The 20012-nt window shown below is 36.9% G+C and overlaps 1 protein-coding gene across 4 annotated transcripts in view; it reads left to right on the top strand.

The window, feature by feature from the left end:
* The window catches only part of LOC109064089 (titin-like), an 80710-nt gene extending 70751 nt beyond the window's left edge, over positions 1-9959 (top strand). For 3 of the 4 annotated variants that reach the window (XM_042712701.1, XM_042712704.1, XM_042712702.1), the window contains 12 exons: positions 216-470; positions 650-928; positions 1326-1589; positions 1676-1966; positions 2341-2595; positions 3643-3906; positions 4178-4279; positions 5214-5270; positions 5395-5448; positions 5639-5707; positions 8647-8694; positions 9367-9959. In XM_042712701.1, the coding sequence (XP_042568635.1) occupies positions 216-470; positions 650-928; positions 1326-1589; positions 1676-1966; positions 2341-2595; positions 3643-3906; positions 4178-4279; positions 5214-5270; positions 5395-5448; positions 5639-5707; positions 8647-8694; positions 9367-9380 (1952 nt within the window). In that variant the 3' untranslated portion in view covers positions 9381-9959. The remainder of the gene's footprint in view (positions 1-215; positions 471-649; positions 929-1325; positions 1590-1675; positions 1967-2340; positions 2596-3642; positions 3907-4177; positions 4280-5213; positions 5271-5394; positions 5449-5638; positions 5708-8646; positions 8695-9366) is intronic. The other variant, XM_042712705.1, reaches the window with a different exon arrangement.
* Positions 9960-20012: the final 10053 nt, after the last annotated feature.

Raw genomic sequence — 20012 nt, forward strand, 5'->3', positions numbered from 1 at the left:
GCATTTCAGTGAAGAAGCTGTATCAGTGTACAGTGGTTCATGTCTGCATTTACAGTTTCCCGTCTACTTTCCTTGACAGTGGTCAGACACTATTAGCAGCATGAGTCTGTTCATTTAGTTTTGGATAATATATAATAAAAAGCACATGCAACTCAAGACAGTTTTTGTTTAAAGGTGGTTCACTGTTTCTAATTTTTAACCTCTGTTGCTCCTAGACAAGAAACCAAAACCAACCATCACAAAACATGAGTGGTTTGAATTCTTCTACACTGAGGAGCGAGTCCATCTTAAATGTAACATGACAGGAGTAGGTTGGGAATACAAGTGGTATAAAGACTTAAACCTTTGGATTGCAAATCCAGAATTGACCATCAACGCAGTATCTCTGAATGACGCTGGTGACTATTACTGCAAAGCACAGAGAGGAGACTTCTCAGTGGACAGTGAGACTCTACAAGTGCGAGTTCAGAGTGAGTCCATAATTTACCTCATTTTAATCATTTCTGTTATGTAATATTATTCCTATTGTGCATTCACTGAGTTTACGATGCCTCAGTAAAATTCCCAGTAAATGCATGAACATGTTAGCATTAGGTTCTGTGTTTTCTATCTGACCTCATTCACCCTCTATTTTCTTCTCTTCTTTTAGAACCACCTGAACCACAAATCCAGTCTAACTGGACAGAAGCATTTCCTGGTGAAAAAGTGTCTTTGCAGTGTGTGATTCAAGGTGTTCCAGAAAACTGGAATTATATGTGGTTCAAGAACTCAAGCAAAATCTTCTCTAGTGGTGAAACAAACATAACAGGGAACACTCTCATACTCTCAGTAAAGTCCAGTCATGACGGGGCCTACATGTGTCAAGCTGAGCTGCAGGGCAGAAATGTGATGACTACAAAAAGTACACCACATTTGATAACAGTCCATGGTAAGTATCTATTATTGTTTAGCTTAAAGTAGCATGTCATGGTTAAATCATAATCTGTTGCATTGTGAAATACAGCCATTTTTAAAGTTTCTTATATCAGAAGACAGTTAATTGGATTTTGCATAAATCATAACCTCATGCTTATTTAATAACTCAAATTTTGTCAACACTGTATGTTTTGTAATTATTCAATATTGAAGTTTGTGCTGTTTATTATCAACCTCAATTTAGGCAAAATTTCATTGAAATCTGAATTGTAATAAATGCATAAAAATAAATATTTTTTTCTTTAGTTTTTAGATTATTTTAAAATTATATGAAAGAACATTATAAAATACAATGTACATTGTCAATATAAAACATTTTATAAATTATCATATTTTATATAATTATAAAGGATCACAGCCAACAATCCTTCTGCAGCAAGATCCATCACACCCAGAGATCTACACTGGAGAACAAGTCAAACTCACTTGTAGCATTCAAGAGAAGACTTCAAAATGGCAATATTTTTGGCAAAAAGATTCACAGCAAGTAAACACTGACAACAATCCCATTTACACTATTCAAAATGCTACATGCTCTCAACAAGGGAATTACACTTGTCAAGTAAGAAGGGGAGAGATGACATATACAAAGTCTACAATATTGACAATAAGAGGTAAGTTACATATTTTGATGCAGTTTTACATATCCAGAAACAATGTTAGAAAAATGTCATTTCTGTTATGCTGTTTATCTGTGCAGAGCCACCTAAACCAAATCTGTCAATAGAGTCTGAATGGAATATGTTCTACCAAACTGAGAAAGTGACTCTGAAGTGTTCAGTTGATGAAGAGTCAAATAAATGGGGCTATGAATGGTTTAAAAATGGAGGTTTGGTTAAAAGAGATGAGAAGATTTCCTTTTCTGGAAACACACTCTCCATCAGCTCAGCAAAAGCGAGTCATTCAGGACAGTATACCTGCAGAGGAAAACATCTGACGAGAACATCAGTGACTACAAGAGAAACTGAAGCTGTGCAACTTCATATTCAGGGTAAAACTACTTATGATATTCTACTATTAATAGATATGAATGAAAAATGACAGGCACCAAGAGAGTCCTGTGAAAAAGCTGTTGAATATTTTGAACTGCTTTAAAAATATGATTTTCTGTGAAATATCTGAAAGAAAGAGTTGCAGACGCCTTTAAAATGCATTTCAATGAAGAAGCTGTATCAGTGTACAGTGGTTCATGTCTGCATTTACAGTTTCCCGTCTACTTTCCTTGTCAGTGGTCAGACACTATTAGCAGCATGATTCCGTTCATTTACTTTTGGACAATATATAATAAAAAGCACATGCAACTCAAGACAGTTTTTGTTTAAAGGTGGTTCACTGTTTCTAATTTTTTACCTCTGTTGCTCCTAGACAAGAAACCAAAACCAACCATCACAAAACATGAGTGGTTTGAATTCTTCTACACTGAGGAGCGAGTCCAGCTTAAATGTAACATGACAGGAGTAGGTTGGGAATACAAGTGGTATAAAGACTTAAACTTTCGGATCACAAATCCAGAATTGACCATCAACGCAGTATCTCTGACTGACGCTGGTGACTATTACTGCAAAGCACAGCGAGGAAACTTCTCAGTGGACAGTGAGACTCTACAAGTGCGAGTTCAGAGTGAGTTAGACCCTTCTGTCCATATAAAGTACCTTTGCGACCATCTCATTATAACAAATCAACAAATTTAAAATGATTAGTTAACATGTTAAATGGACAGTTTCACCCAAAATAACATGACAATTCTGTCATCATTTCACACTCATGTCATGTTGTTTTTTCGATATGTATGACTTTCCTCTTATGTGGAACACAAAATATATTTTGATATTAATTAAAAAATGCACTAATTTCTGTCCATTCTGAAGTCATTGGGGTCTAATGTTGTTTTGTACGCCGTTGACTTTCAGAATGTCTTCATTAAAGGTAGGGTAGGCGATTTCGGAAGGCTAGCAATAGCAAGCTAGCTTTGAAAGCATAAGATCCCACCCTTTCTGCAAATCACTTTCCAAAGCCATGACTCCTCCAAAACACATGAACGCTCACAGGCAGTGAAATGTAACGCTGTCAGTTTACCTCATGTCTTATTCACCGGTGAGAAATTATTACAGTACAAAGCACAGAATATTAAAATAATAATGCCTTCCATTTTTGATAGGTCTGCTCTTGATTTATGCTCCTATGCCTTCCACAGACAATATAAATACATATAAAAAATTTAGAGCACTTAGTAACTTAGTGATTGCTGTCGGGATGTGAAGAGACTTTCAACCATCATAACAAAAAAAAAAAAAAAAAAGTTTTTGAACCAAATTACCTACCATGCCTTTAATGCTCCACAAAAAAAAAAAAAAAAAAAAAAAAAAAGTCATACAGGTTTGGAATGACATGAGGATGAGTAAATTATGACAGAAATACTTTAAAAGTGTAGTTTACTGCATGATATGCTTTGGACATATATGGTGTCAATTATGGAGTGATTTCGAGTACATTTTAAATAGTTACTAAAATTGGTAAAAGGAAAAGCACTAAGGGCTATCCTGATTAGATGGCTCACTATGAAAATATATATATATATATATATATATATATATATATATATATATATATATATATATATATATATATTTAAAAAAAATGATAAAGTAAGATATTACTTTGCTCTAGCTCGTCCACCTGCATTTCTGAGAATGGAGACTGAACTGAGCGACATCATGACTGGGGATGTGACTCTGAGGTGTAACGTCTCAGACGGCAGACAGTGGAACTACACCTGGTTCATGAACGGACAGGAGCTCAATGGATCCTCAGATGTACTCAAAGTGACAGGAAATGAAGAAACAATCAAAAGTGAATTCAAGTGCAAGGGAATAAACACAAAGAGACCACTGTACTCCGCTCTGAGTGACGGCTCCATAGCCAATAATATTAGTGAGTAATGAGAATATTTATTATTAAACCTGTTTCATATAGTGTATAGATGTGAATAACTTGTTCATTAGAACAATGTCAGAATCTTTTTAAGATTTTTGAAAGAAAATAATAATAATAATTAAGTTTATAGATTTTATTTTCAGTGAGATTATACATATTCTGTCAACATGACAGACAAAACAGGCAAAAAAACAACTTTTTTTTTTTTTCAGAAAATGTTGATTTAACTCACTTTATCTAAATGTGTGCATTTCCCTCATTTTTACAGTTTTTAAAAGAAAGATACTGCTGGCCATCTCAGGAAGTCTCGTCTGTTGTATTGTAATCCTGATCATTGGATGCATCGTTCTAAAAATCACCCGTAAACCAGGTACAATCAGCAATTAATACACATACTTCTGAAATTAAGCTTCTTTATGCTGTTGGTCTTGCATGCAGTATTCATACCAAGCACCAGTAACCAGCCTTGTGTCACCCAGTGCTCAGACTACAAATACTGTAGTACCACTTCTGTTTACACTTAGTTTGAATCTCTCAATATATGGACATTAGTGTAAACAGGGTTTTATTTACTGATATTTACAGTTGGTCTATAATTTACACTCAGTGTAAACACCATTTACACTCTAGTACACTTAAATAGCTGCTTGCCTTAAAATATAAAATTGCTTTTAAACACTTTGACACCCTTTGACGTAGATTCAGCCATCTTGAATTTGTTGTCATTGACTACCATTCAAAAGTCTCTTCTACTCACCAAGGCTGCTTTTTTATCAAAAATATAGTAAAATTAGTAATATTATAAAATATTATTACAATTTAAAACAACTTTTCCCATTGTAATATATTTTAAAATGTAATTTATTCCTGTGATCAAAGCTGAATTTTCAGCATCATTACGCCAGTCTTCAGTGTCACATGATCCTTCAGAAATCATTCTGATATGCTTATTATTATCAATGCAGAGTAGAAAACAGATGTGCTGCTTAAATGTTTGTGGAAATCGTAATACATTTTTAAGGATTATTTTTTTTAATAGAAAGTTCAAAGAAAAGTATTTATTTGAAATAGAAAACTTTGTAACATTATAAAAGTCTTTACTGTCACTTTTGATAAATTTAGTGCAAACTTTGAAACTTTGAAACAGTCGTGTAACTAGAAATGCAATTTCACATGCAGTAAAGAGGACAATCATTAATTATTGTTGTGATTGTCTAATATGGTCATTATATTGTGTCTTTTTAATTAAATTTTATATGTACCAGTAATTACTCCTTACAAAAATGTTCATTTCTTATCATCAGGGGTAAAAGAAACAGCACCAGAGGATTTGTTATTCTCAATGACAGACTCCAAGAATCGTAAGTTTTGCTGTGTGTGTGTGTGTGTGTGTGTGTGTGTGTGTCTGTGTGTGTGTGTGTGTGTGTGTGTCTGTGTGTGTAGAATTTCTCTGTAAATTTATATGGGTTTTTGATTACTCTGCAGAAACTATTTCACCCATGAAGGAGTACATGGACAACAGACAAACAGAGCTGGAGGGTATGTGCTTTTACTAACATTACAATCAAATGATTTTCCAATATACTATTTCCCAAACTTTATACTTTGTAAAAAATATTAAGTGACTCAAAGTGAACAAGTTTTTGCTCGTATTACAAGCCAAAAGTATGATTTTGTATTTTTTAAATACTGTAAAACTAATTGCCACACTCTCTCTGTTATCATTCAGAATGTCAGGAAAAAGCAGAACTAATCTTAGACCATGCTTCAGCTGTTCATGAGGATGGTGTGATTAAAGGTAAGAGACCTAACAAGTGTGTTCCCAATCGATACCCCACAGGTTCTGCGTCTTGCTAGACACTATGGGGAAAAAGTCATTTTTCTCCTGAAATGAAGCCTTTTTCAATCACGCAGTGAAACTGTACGCCCATTGGTTCTTGCAGTATGTTTTAAAAACAAACCAATGGCTTGGCAGTGGTGCTGCACAAACCTATGGCCATGAAGCCCACCAGAATGGGCGGAGTCATCTTGCTATATAAGTGGCTCCTTCACCATTGGATTCAGATTTCTTCTCCTTAAGCGATGACGACGTTCTTCGCAATCTCCGCTAATTGAAGAGCCTGCACGCCATTGACATGCCTTGCAAATTTCTAAAAAGCAAATTTCATGGCTTTGTTGCAAATGCTGCACCATTACTGTGGTACGTGCAGGGGAGCTGATGACAGTCATCATTAGTGTGTTTTCTGCCTGGGGAAATCCCACACGGAATACGTGCTCACCGAGACGAATTGCTCCCACTGTGAGAGCATGAGTCTCGCCTCTCTGTGCACATGGAGGTCCACGACGAGCTCATCAGATCGTGGTGTGCCCCATACTTTGCCCGCCTCCGTACTTCATCTGCCCTCACCTCGGTCAACGGCGTTGAAGACAAGGGGTATGAGAAGCTACCTCCGCTCGACGAGGCAGTGGCCACACAATCTCTGCCCGCCCACTGCAATCGGCTGGAAGGCTGAGGCTGCCCATCTGTCCAAGCCATGAAGGACGACGTCAGCCCTTGCTGGACGTGACTACAGGGCAAGCAGCCTCGGCGCTCCACTCAATGGCCGTGTTCCAGGTCTTCCAGGCCAAGCTCCTCGCCAGCACAGATAAGTCAGGCCTGGACCCCGCGACACTCAGGGAGCTGAGGAGCGTGACAGACCTGGCTTTGTGCACCACTAAAGCTACAGCTCAGGCTATTGGGGGCTCCATGGCCAGTCTGATTGATTTATGGCTGACTCTAACTGAAATCAAGGACGCCGACAAGGTCCCGTTCCTTGACACCCCAGTCTCTCCCAACGCTGAGTGCTTTACTGAAGCACAGAAATTGTCCCGGGCCATGCGACACTTCTTACAAAAGCCATCGCCGCCCAGCCAGCCAAACCTGCTACCTGTTTCTGAAGTGCAGCGACCCTGGTCTAAGCTAGCACTGGACGCACCGCCTCTGGCGTCATCCTGAGCAAAAGGACAGAAAGAGAAGTGGACCAAGTCTCACTGCAGCCAGACCACCCCCCAAGCTGCCTCTCATGAGCCCCCAATCACCCCATCCAGTTATGGGTGTAACCGCTGGATTTTCACAGGTACTCAGGCAGATCAGAGAACAGAGACGCAAAGTGCTCCTGGTGGCCCCGCTCTGGAGAAACCAGCATTGGTTAGCAGAGCTGTCACAGCTGCTAATAGCAGCTCCTTGGCCTATACCCATGAGGTGAGATCTCCTCTCCCAGGCGAACAGGATGATATGGCACCCCAGGACATAGCTGTGGGCCTTGCACCTGAGTTTGGGCCTGGCAACTCCAAGGTTGTCCTGAAAGTCTCAAGTCGATTAAGAGCACAGGTTATCAACCTCTCTGCGCTTCCTTCCTGAGAGGACCAGGAGTTGAATTTACTCTGCCTCATTAGGTCTCTGAAAGCTTACATCAAGCGTTCCGCCCAGTTTAGGCAATTGGAACAGCTCGTTGTTTGCTTCAGGGGCCGGGAAAAAAGGACACCCGGTCACGAAGCAGAGACTTTCTTAGTGGATAATTGGTGCTATTCTGCTAGCCTACTCTTCCTTGGGCCTACAGTGCCCCATTGGAGTACGAGCCCACTCAACTAGAGGCATCGCCTCTTCGTGGGTGTGGTCTGGCGGCGTGGCCATTGCAGAAATTTGTGCGGCAGTTGGCTAGGCCTCGCCGTCCACTTTTGCTATGTTCTATAACCTGGATGTCCCTGGCTTGCAGACAAGGGTTCTTTCTGCTTAACTGGCACGCAGTTTGCTCTGACTGAAGTTTGGATGTAATATGCCAACCTATCAGAGAACTTACTTGTGCGTTCTCGGCCCCACAGGTACTGAGGCTGTGCAAGTCTTCTGGAACGATCACTTGGCCGGGTGAGGCCTTTGTGAGGCTTAGCCTGTTAGCCTGGAGGGATTTATTGTTCTTGTTCTCTTGGCCCTGAGGTGCCTAGGACTAGGATTACCATTGTCATTCCTATGCCACGGCATGGCGTGATTGTACTGTTCACACAAACATACTGCACGAACCAATGGCTGTGCAGATTCACTGCGTGATTAAAAAAGGCTTCAGTTCAGGAGAAAAATTACTTTTCCCCCATAGCATCTAACAGGATGCAGTACTCATTCCCAGGGTTCTCAGGGAACCGGGTTACTTTTGTAACCAAGTATGTTTCTACCAGTCATAATATTGTAACAGAAATCAGACATTTTGGTCATTTACAGTACATCAATTACATGATTATGAATGTTTCTAAACTATAAGTCTATTATACAATATAAAAAATAACTCATCACAAATGACTCTCACAATTTTTCTCTTAAATGATTAAAGACGCACCAGCATCAGTAGCCAATGGCCTGACATCATTCAAAGGTAAAGTTAAATTCAGTCTTATTTTAGTATCATTGAGAGACTATTATAGTTATTATTAATATATATATATATATATATATATATATATATATATATATATATATATATATATATATATATGTTTTATTAAAATGAGATATGTTGCTTTGACAACTGTCTGAAATAAAATATTAAATTTTTTGTAAATATTTTTATTTAATTTCAGTTAAATTTCTTTTTATTTCAAGTAACAAAATTTTTTATGGTTTTAATTAACTTTAATGACTATTAAAGTCTATTATACAATATAAAAAATAACTCATCACAAATGACTCTCACAATTTTTCTCTTAAAGATGAAGACGCACCAGCATCAGTAGCCAATGGCCTGACATCATTCAAAGGTAAAGTTAAATTCAGTCTTATTTTAGTATCATTGAGAGACTATTATAGTTTTTATTAATATATATATATATATATATATATATATATATATATATATATAAAATATATATATATATATATATATATTTATAATATATATATATATATGTTTTATTAAAATAAGATATGTTGCTTTGACAACTGTCTGAAATAAAATATTTAATTTTTTGTAAATATTTTTATTTAATTTCAGTTAAATTTCTTTTTATTTCAAGTAACAACATTTTTTATGGTTTTAATTAACTTTAATGACTCTGGTTAAATTTTGGCTTAAAAGTCATCTTTTGGTGTTAAACAGTACTCAAGTCTGAGATGACATCTTTTAACCCTGGGTTATTTTGAAGCCCTGTGCAATGGCAAGTGTTTTAGAGACAGACAGTCAATCATAAACTGCCTCAATGCTTTTATTAAATATTATGCATAATATTCATGCACTTTGTACAGCCATAAAAACAGTAATCTTGTAAACAATTATTCCTGTAAAGGCAAATAAAAAAGTCCAATCCTGTGAAATCTCAAAACTGGACTATTCACTACTAATTACTAAAGTATGTGCTTGATGTATGTATTTTGTGTGTTATGAACGCATGAAACCAGATTTTGAACTTACTGTCATATTTCTGCCTCTCCAGGACTCTGTGAATAATTTCGCCAGCAATCAACATGCACTGAGGCACAGCTTAATGACATATGCTCATTTTAAAACGACTGCATTAGTACTTTGTCTAGCAGGAACTGCACTTTTGTACACTTTTATAAGCTGAAAACCAGCTTGTTTGCAAATTTAAAACAAAAACAAACAACAAAATGTAGAACTGCAGTATTGTAGAGACCTACTGTTTTTAAATGAAGACAGTGATTTTATGGGGAGATGAATAACAGACGGTAAGAAATAACAATGTTCAGAAGTAATAATAATAATAAGTTATTTCTGTACATATCTGTACATACCCATAATATCTGTTTCATAATGCAAATATTACAACACAACAATACAGAAAGCAAAAAAGAAAAAAATGTTGATTGTAATACATTCACTGGATTATTTTGCTACAGTAATTTATTTGCATATTAAAAAAAAAAGCTTTTATTTTTTTCCTCTATATGATTGCCATATGCTTACAATTTTTTATTGAAGATATTTTCTTAAAACTATTGTTTTTCTTTCCAAGATTGTTTTAAGTGTTATGGTTGTGGATTTTTTACATTTAAATAAACAAGTTTATCACAAGTTTATAAGTATGTTTATCTCAATGATACAATGAATTACTGATCCTTGACTTATTATTATCAGTGTGTTCTTTTTTTATTAGATACATCTGTTAATTTATATTTATGTTACATTTGAATGCCTCTAGGCTAGAAAAAAAAACAACCTGTTAAAAACGTATATAGTTCAAATATATATGATAGATAGATAGATAGATAGATAGATAGATAGATAGATAGATAGATAGATAGATAGATAGATAGATAGATAGATAGATAGATAGATAGATAGATAGATAGATAGATGATAGATAGATGCATTCCAGGACTTGTATACTACTAGCTAGTAAGAAAGCGTTTTAAGACTACAAAAATAGTATAATATATAGCTAATATATAATTGAATACAATTATAAAACAGTACCTGGAAGAAATAATACTAACATATTTTATTTCACGTCTGCCAGGAGTAGTAGCCTAAGCACTGGTAGTCTTTCTCATATGAGCAAAAAGAGTAGACATCTCCATCTAGCGGTGAAATACAGTAGCTAACTTACTGTCCTTTTATTCATTTCAATATTAACATGGACTAGTGATTAAAAAGATCTTGCATAAAACAGTTGATAGAAAAGAACTGTGTTTTTGCTGATCAGTCAATCATACACAATTTTTTTTCATAACCCTGAAAATGACATTTTTCATTTTAATTTATCATTTTGCAAGAGGACAAGTAAATGTTTGCACATCACTGCAGCACATGAATAACATAGTAATCGATGTGTGATATAAAACTAAAGGTACATTTTAACCCCTGGGGTCGACGGTCACACAGTTGTTGTGTTTCTGTAGACCTTGTCTTTTGTCAGTATATTAGGTTATAGATAAGGCCATAAACTGATGCCCAGATCCAGACTAAAGGCCCGTTCACACCAAGGACAATAACTATAAAGATAACAATAAATATATAGTTCTAAAAATCTTTCTCAATATTAAAGATTAGTTGAGTCCACACCACAACTATAACGATAAAGGCACAGAGAAATCACTTTCAGAATGATTTTTTTCCTGATGAACAATGAAAACATTGACAGCCAATCAGAATCCATCCTGCTATCACAAGCTCGAGAATTTAAAGCAGCAGACGAGCGTGCGCTTAGAATAAACAGATGATATCATCCACTGGTGTGGATGCTAATATCGTTATCTTTATAGTTATCGTTCCTGGTGTGAACGGGGCTTAAGATAGAAGTGAAATCAAAACCAGACAAAGCTGCCATGTTGATGTGGTTTCTGAAAGTCTGAAGACCACAAGAACAAGACGCTGCCTACATACACTTCTTAAAGGAATAGTTCACTGAATATACTCACCCTCATACCATCCAAAATGTAAATTGAGTTTTTCATCACAACAGATTCAGAGAAATGTAGCATTGCATCACTTGTTCACTAATGGATCCTCTGCAGTGAATGGGTGCCGTCAAAATGAGAGTCCAAACAGCTGATAAAAACATCACAATAATACAAAAGCAACTCTAGTCCATCAATTAATGTCTTGTGAAGTGATAAACTGTGTGTTTGTAAGAAACAAATCCATCATTATGGAGTTTTAACCGTCGCTTCTGGCCAGTTTTCATTTCTGGATGAACTGTTACTTAAAGGGGTCATATGATGCTTTTTTAAAGATCATTATTTTGTGTATTTGGTGTAACAGAATATGTTACATTTTGAGCAGCTGCTCAAGAGCGCTAGGGGAAGGGCGGTACCGCTGGCGCCACGACCAGGTGCTAAAGGCTTTAGCGGACTCCATCTGCACAGCGATCCAGCTCAGCAAGACCCAGCAGCCCCAAACAAACAATCACCTTCATTAGAGCTGGGCAGAAGGAACAATTCCACCGTCCTAGCTCTACGGTGGGGGGCTCCTCTCCACTGCTCGTGATTGGCAGCTTCAGGTGACCTTGGAAGACAGCTTTAAGTTCCAGGCAACATCACAGCCCTCTCTCCGCCCAGACATGGTGCTAACGTCTGAGTCTACCAAGCAGTGGTTTATCCTGGGAACTAACTGTCCCCTGGGAAGACCGTATTGAAGAGGCCTACGAGCGTAAGAGGGCTAAGTACGCAGGGCTCAGCTCGGAGGGCCGGAACAAACGGCTGGAAAACTCGCTGCGAGCCAGTCGAGGTCGGGTTGCCGAGGCTTCGCTGGCCACTCACTGCTGCGAACCCCTCAAACTCCTTGGAGTGAAAGGACTGCAATTGAAAAAAGCCACCGCAAACATCTTAGGAGAGAGGGCTTCTCGGTGGCTGTGGATCCGTAGGGGGGATCCGTGGAGCAACATGCCACTTGGACACAAGCCGGGGACTGATCACCCCCGGTTGGGTCGCCCGGGTGAGGGTGTATGAAGATTAAAGACCCGAAACACCCTATGACCCCGGGTTTTTCACTGATGACGTGTCCAAGTAGCACCAGAAGGTGTATTCAAACTCTGTTGACATGCTTTAATGTTCAAAAAACACATTATTTTTCAAATACTGTACATTATTGTAGGTCCTCTATGCCCTGCCTCTCTCAAACGCATAGTTTTCTATAAAGTCCCTCCTTCTGACAAGCACAATCTGCTCTGATTGGCCAACTGACCCAGTGCATTGTGATTGGCCAAACACCGCAAGCACTCATCGTAAATGTAACACCCCTTTTCCTAATCGCGAGCTTCATCTTTCAAAATAAATGTAAAGACAGTTAATAATGTCCTTAGTTTTACCATCAGTTCAAGTCCGAAAGGGGAACAGAGTCGCGTGACAGACAGTGATGAAGCTCCTATGTGTCTGCAATACACAAGCCATGGACGGTTAAGACAGCTGATTCCACTGTGTGACCCTGTCTCTCTCTCTTTCTTTCTCTCTCTCTCTCACACACACACACGTGCACACACATACGCACACACACACTTTTATAAAGTATATCTCTTTTGATTTGAGACTTTAGTCTTTGCAACTTTACAGATCTTGTTCATGCTGCACCAAGAGCTTGTAACACTCCAAAGAGAAAGGAAAAATTGAAATCGCATCATATGACCCCTTTAAGCAACATAGCAAGTAACTCCCATTGTTGTCCCATCACAGCCTTTCTATCTCTTTTTTGAATAATTGCTTGTGCTTTTCCTAATTTGTATGTTGCTCTCAATGAAAGCATCTACATCTGATATTGCAATGCTCAGCATTCCTCTGTGTATGTGTGTGTGTGTGTGTGTGTGTGTGTATGAGAGAGAGAGAAAGAGAGAGAGGTAGAGAGATAAATGAGCAAGAGCGAACAGGAGTAATGCTGGACAGGCCTCATAAATAGCCTCCATCCAATTAAACAAGAGATCATACATTGCTGTGCAGCGGCTCAGCCAATCAGGAGACACTGCTGGTGAGTACAGCAGTAAAATACTGAAGGGCTGAATGAGGAGAGGAAAGATCCTGGATGTTCTCCTCTCCTTCTGCATCAGCTGATCTTCAAGCTCTGTGTCAGTTTAGTTTGTGCGACACTGGACATCTGAAGACAATGTGTTTTCTTTAAAGGCACTCAGGAGAGAACATTTTAGCCCATCTACTGTTTTTCTGAGGCTTTTGGCTTGACACCACTATAAGTTTCTCTTTGGGACACTTAGCACGTATGGTAAGTGGCCATTTTAAATTATTCTGCATGCATCAAACATCCAGATTTGTATTTACTTGTCAATATGTCTATTTTGCCATTTTACTAAGTACTCAGAAATCTATTCACAAGGTATATAACAAAATCTGCATGGGTGATTTGATACTGGGAAACTGCAGTTTGGACTAAACCCAAAATCCAGCATTAGAACATACAGTATATTCCTTTATTACTATACTGAAGGCAAACACAACAATGATTTTTTTATGATACATTTTATGGATAACTAGGCATAGTACAACTCTGACTGTACTGGCAGTCGTTTTGGTAATCTAGGTGATGTTAAAGTAATACTAAAGTTCAATATGTAATATATAATAATAATAATAATAATAATAATAATAATAAAAGTTCATTATTAAAACAATGACAAATAAAAAGAAATAAAAAGTGTCTGTAATATTGATTGTTAAAGTTATCGTTCACCTTCAGTTGAAGGTGTGTGATCAGTAGAGGGCGCCATGTCTTAGTATAAATGAAAAAAAATAAAAAATAAACAATGACCAATCAGCAACTACCACTAACGCACAATGTTTCTCTCAGAATGATCTGAAACATCCTTTTAGTCCTTAGCTCTTAAATGCCCTGTTTTTTGGCGACTTATTCCATGTGTATTAGCTTGAAGGTCATCTATGCGAATCCTAGGCTCAATGGAAAAGCATTCTTCTACCTACATTTTTGCAAAACTCCAAAAACATACATGCACATACAATTCACTGCAGTTTTCAGCTAAAATGAACACCAGTAGCAGTAAAACATTTATTCTAGTGCATTCAAATTGTGATTACAGTGGCAGATTATTGATTATTTAACTACACAATGTTCCTTGCACAATACTATGTTATGACCTCAAACCACTTTTATCATAGTGGATGGATTGTTAATTAATACATTTTGACATTTGCATCACATTACCAGCTCCATATCTGTGGATTTCTGACATTGTAGTGCACTTGGTACAGCATTGCACTTGTGTTGTGCAGTGCATATAAGAGTCCCACTGATCATGATAAAAGAGCTCAAAGACTTGTAGAAGCAAGCAAAAATTGCAAATCCATTTTTACCCTGCATTTGCTTTTGTTAACACTATCGATTAGGTTTAGGCTGGGGTTTAGTGTAGGTCAAGCAATCTTTTTAAATGCAATAGAGCAGTGGTTCCCAATCCTGGTCTCTGAGAATCCCGAACACTGCACATTTTTGGTGTCTCTCTTATCTGACACACACATTTGAGGTCTTGGAGTCTTCATTAATGAGCTGACGAGCTGAAGCAGGTGTGTTTGAATAGGGAGACATCTAAAATGTGCAGTGTTGGGGGTTCTCCAGGACCAGGATTGGGAACCACTGCAATAGAGCATAAAACTTGAGTGCCATTCACTGGACATTTCATTTCCAACACATACAATGATCATCATAATAAAACATGGCCAGATTCATGTTCATCTGTTTCAAATTCAATGCACTTTTAGTTCACTGGTAATTTCACGTTGAAACATTCAAGAATCAACATAAACATTAGTACATAAGTATTGACATAAGTAATATCAGCCTAATATCAGCAGGACACTCCAGGTACATTTTTTTCCCAATTATTCTGGGTTGTCTATATGCTATAGTGTACTCATAAAAGTTATATGCAAATAAAACATACACTCATGTGCGTGTCCAAATAAAATGCGTTTTGGAATGCGAATGCCCCTCCCTATTAATTATAATTACTGTGTAAATCATTGGGGGCTTCATAATACTCTAGCTTATGGTTCCTCATTTCCTCAAGCCTTGAGAAATTGATCTAACTTAAGGCCACTGGATATTTCTTTTTTTTTTAAAGGACATGTCCTTTGCAATGTCCTGGCCCAACTTCCTATTCCTATAGGAAACCCATCAATACCTGAAAGAAAAGTGCACTGTTCGATTTCATGGGGTCCTTAAAGGCCTTAAACAATATGAATGAGGTAATGGGGAGTCAACCAGGCTAGATGTTTGAGCTCATTGCAGATTTTAATTAAAACATTCAGGTAAATCTGCCACACCCAATCCCTGTGCGATGGCCAATCGATTCATTTCAGGACAAGTGCCACCAGTCTTCCTGCTGGGTTTTGTTGACAAGCTGATTAATCTTGGGGCAGCAGAGGTGTGCTGTGCGAGTTACTACATTAGCGGGAGTGTGTTGTAGTGTGTATGTATGTTTTGTTCACAGTGTATTTGTGTGTGAGTATGAGAGAGTGGTGTTGTGTAAGCAGTGTAAGGAGAGGAAAGTGTGAGATTATAATGTAGGACAGAGAAAAGAGGGAGGAGCGAGTTTTGGAGGCAGAGAGTATGGTACAGGAACATAAAGACCGAGGGCCTCTGTGGGTGAGTATTAGAGAGAGAGAGAGGGAGAGGAGATGATGGAGTGGGTGTGCTAAAAGCTTTCAGCACTGCAGTATGTTGCAGAGCCCAGCCCCCATTGACAGTGCAGCATACACACTTCAAACATTACTCTTATTCCTATGTTTATCATGCTCATGTGTTCGGTGTGATATTCATGACGCGTGTAACCACACCCGTGCAGAACATCAGAAATACTATTCCTGTCCTCTGAGAGCATACTGATGATCAAACTGATGCCGTGTCGAGGCCAGCCTTGGTGCACACCATGATGTCCTCAGTCAAAACTGAATGCTCTCTTCTCTGAATAACCGTCTTATTCTTTAATTGTATTATAGTTATTTAAAATGATTGTGTTTTACATTAAGGCACTATGCAATGTTAAGGTACCCATATTCGAATCCCACCTATGTGGCGATTTATTTTTCTGATAAATATATATATATATATATATATATATATATATATATATATATATATATATATATATATATATATATATATATATATTTAAAATATATGCCTAGTATTGTAATTAGTGAAGGTACATAAATACAGTGCTGTTCAAAAGTTTGGGTTCAGTAAGATTTTTATTACTTTTTAAAGAAGTCTCGTATGCTCATCAAGGCTGCATTTATTTGATCAAAAATACAGAAAAAAAAAACAGTAATATTTTGAAATATTGTTACAATTTAAAACAGTTCTATTTTAATATACTTTAAAATATAATTTATTTCTGTGATCAAAGCTACATTTTCAGCATCATATTTTGTTATATATTTTTTTTATAATATATATATATATATATATATATATATATATATTTAGAAAAATAAGCAAACGCATATGATTATTATTTTAACAATTATTGAATAATAATAATAATAATAATAATAATAATAATAAATATATATATATATTTGAAAAAAAAACATTTATTTATTTTTTTGCTACACAAAAGTGCCCATGCCACCTGGCTAAATATAGATCTTAAAAACTATATTAGAAGTCGCATTAAAACTGTTGTCTAAATGCATTACCGTAAACATTTCTACACCAGATTAGATCAGAAGGAAAATTAGGTTACAATTTCAACATTTTGTACATAGTATTCTGTCAGTCTACTCAGTGCCAGAGTAAAGGTGAAAGCAGTGCATTGCTTTTTGAACAAATTCATTTAAATGTGCTTTCAAAGGGCTATAAATGCTCCGAAATATGAAGCTTTGAAACATAGATTATCTGACATATGAATGTATCACTTCGGATTTGCAAGATCATCAGATTTAAAACAAGTACGGGTAGCATTTGAGAAGCAATACAATCAACTGAGTGAAATACTAACTGAATGTACTGTATGTTGCACTAGTTGTTTGGTTTGTCACTGGTGCTAAAAAAGTCTGAATTTAGGCAATTAAAAACACTAGCATATTTAATGAATTAGGGAAAAGAATTTAGCTGAAAACTTGATATATATAACCTAAATGTCAAAAAAGAAATATTGATCCATAAGGTCTGTCATAGCTCAGAAACACGGTGAAAAACACTTCTTGGAAATGTTATTATATCAATCTGAGGACTCCAAGAAACAATTGCGAAACTGGCAAGTCATGTTTCACAGGGTCTGTGAAACTATGAGCGTACAGTCAACATATTTCCCTTTTGAACTCAGTTCAAATATTTTTGATTTATAATATAATGGAGTCTGGCTCAGACTGCATTGTCAGTACTAAATGTATTTATGAGAGTAAAGGAACTGAAAGAACAGGCAGGGAAGTGGGTCTAAGTGCAGAAAAACTTTAATAAACAAACAGGGAAACACTAGAAAACAGGCAAATACATACAATGACTGACAAACCGATGAATGAAACACAAGAACCATTTATACACAAGAGAACAAGCTTGACAGGGAATCAAGGGGGCGTGGTTAATGGACTGTCATGACAACTAATGAGAGTAACTATGGCAACTAACAAGGGCAAGGCACACAAGGACTAGACATGGGGAGTGAACACACACAGGGAACATATAGCCATATGGGAATGTGACATCATGCCTTGAACCCTTATTGCACAAAAACAGCTGGTGTGGATTTTTAAAATAATTTGAAGTAATAATTTTAGTAATTTAATAAATAATTTAAATTAACCATTTTTAAGATAACTGTAAAAATAAGCAGACAATATACACTATTATTAATAACTTTTTAATTACCAGTAGTGACAAATAATAGTATCTAGACATAATTCAGAAAAAAAAGTGGAATATACAGTTATGCTGGTGGATAGTTGGTACCTGGTTTCAAGGTGGACCGGTTTACCCTGACTCCTGGAAACCAGTCAGATTGAAATATTTTTACCACGTTCCTGCCATGTTCTTGTGCAATAAACTATGCATCGGCAACACCTTAGACAATAACAGAGAGGTGCAATCATCAGATGTGTAAGAGATCACAAGAAGATTTTATTGAGTTTACTTGGTAGAAATACCAACCAAATCACTGACTTTGTGGACTTAATGTTTTTTTTACAACTTCAACTCATAAATGTAACTACTGTATAAGTAAAAGCACCAGCAGTCTATAAGCACTTAAAATAACTGACCTTTTCTCTGATCTATATCAATACCCATTATCCTATAGATTTAATATTATTCTTGGCATTCCTGTCATGCAAAGATGAAAAAAAAAAAAATGCACATAAATATGCAAAGCTCAACTATATAATCAAAAATAACAAGGACAACAATTTGGAATAACTGCATTGTTTACAGATGTATTGACGAACAGCTGCCGTAATTAACCAATACCGATTAACCAAAGTCAGTACAGTCTGAACTCATATGGGTTATATGCAAATGGGTTATATAGTCATTCACCAGGGAGTATGCAGTAGTTTCCCTACATGATACTTTCTGCTTTTTTGCGTGTCAGTGCTTGAAGCTGTATGTATGTGTGCATTAGAAGAGTGTTTTCAGACGAGCTTAAACTGCAGGCTTATTTCTTGTTATGGTGCTGTAAGAAGAGCAGAGAGTTAAGGGCGGTAGTCTGTGTGTGTGTGTGTGTGTGTGTGTGTGTGTGTGTGTGTGTGTGTGTGTGTGTGTGTTAGAAAGAGAGAGAGAGAGAGAGAGAGAGAATTTAATCAAATTTAGACCTCCAAGAATAGAGGCAGTAAGAATAGAGAAGAGATAGACAGAAAGTGGAGGAGGAAGAGAGAGATGAACAGGGAGTTGTGGCAGGACAAACTGCAGGCAACACTGAAAATGCTGCAGTGAGCTGCATAATTAAACCAAAGGGGAGGAGTCAGGGGCGGAGCTTAGCACAAGCAGAATTTAGCGCTGCTGTGCTCCTTTGATGCTTCACTATTACTGTATTCCCTTTGTACTTTAGGCTGTTGTGATCCTCCGTGATACTGAGAGGAGGTAACAGATAGAGGAGGACATCGCCACTCTTCTGCCAACAATTCATATTCAAGAGATGACAGGATTCTCAAAGAGTACAGGGTGTCCTCTGCATGTCTGTGGCAATGCAGCTCATGTTGTGCATGTCAAATCATTCAGTTTCTCTCAATCACGCTGAATGGATTCATGTGCTCATTGAGTCGGGGATAAAATGGTTGTTTTCCAGTAAAGCAGTACACAGTGAGTGAACACAGTACCAACAGAGAATCTTAAAAGCAGTTCTGCTCTGGTGTGAAATGAAAAAAAGAAAGAAAGAAAGAAAGAAAGAAAGAAAGAAAGAAAGAAAGAAAGAAAGAAAGAAAGAAAGAAAGAAAGAAAGAAAGAAAGAAAGAAAGAATGGAACTAGCTGAAAAATCATTGAAAGGGCTAACAAGCTTTAAAAGGTCAGGGCTGTTCCCATCTGTGCTTCCTTTTATTATTATTTTTTTATTATCATTATTGTTATTATTAATATATAATTTAGGCTTTAAATTCTTACATGAATATCAATAGACCTGCGATGGAGCACAATAACAGGACCTTCTGATGTTTGTACATTTTAAAAGTCATGCC

Source organism: Cyprinus carpio, chromosome A23 (assembly GCF_018340385.1).
Source record: "Cyprinus carpio isolate SPL01 chromosome A23, ASM1834038v1, whole genome shotgun sequence".
In the NCBI taxonomy this organism is placed as follows: Eukaryota; Metazoa; Chordata; class Actinopteri; order Cypriniformes; family Cyprinidae; genus Cyprinus; species Cyprinus carpio.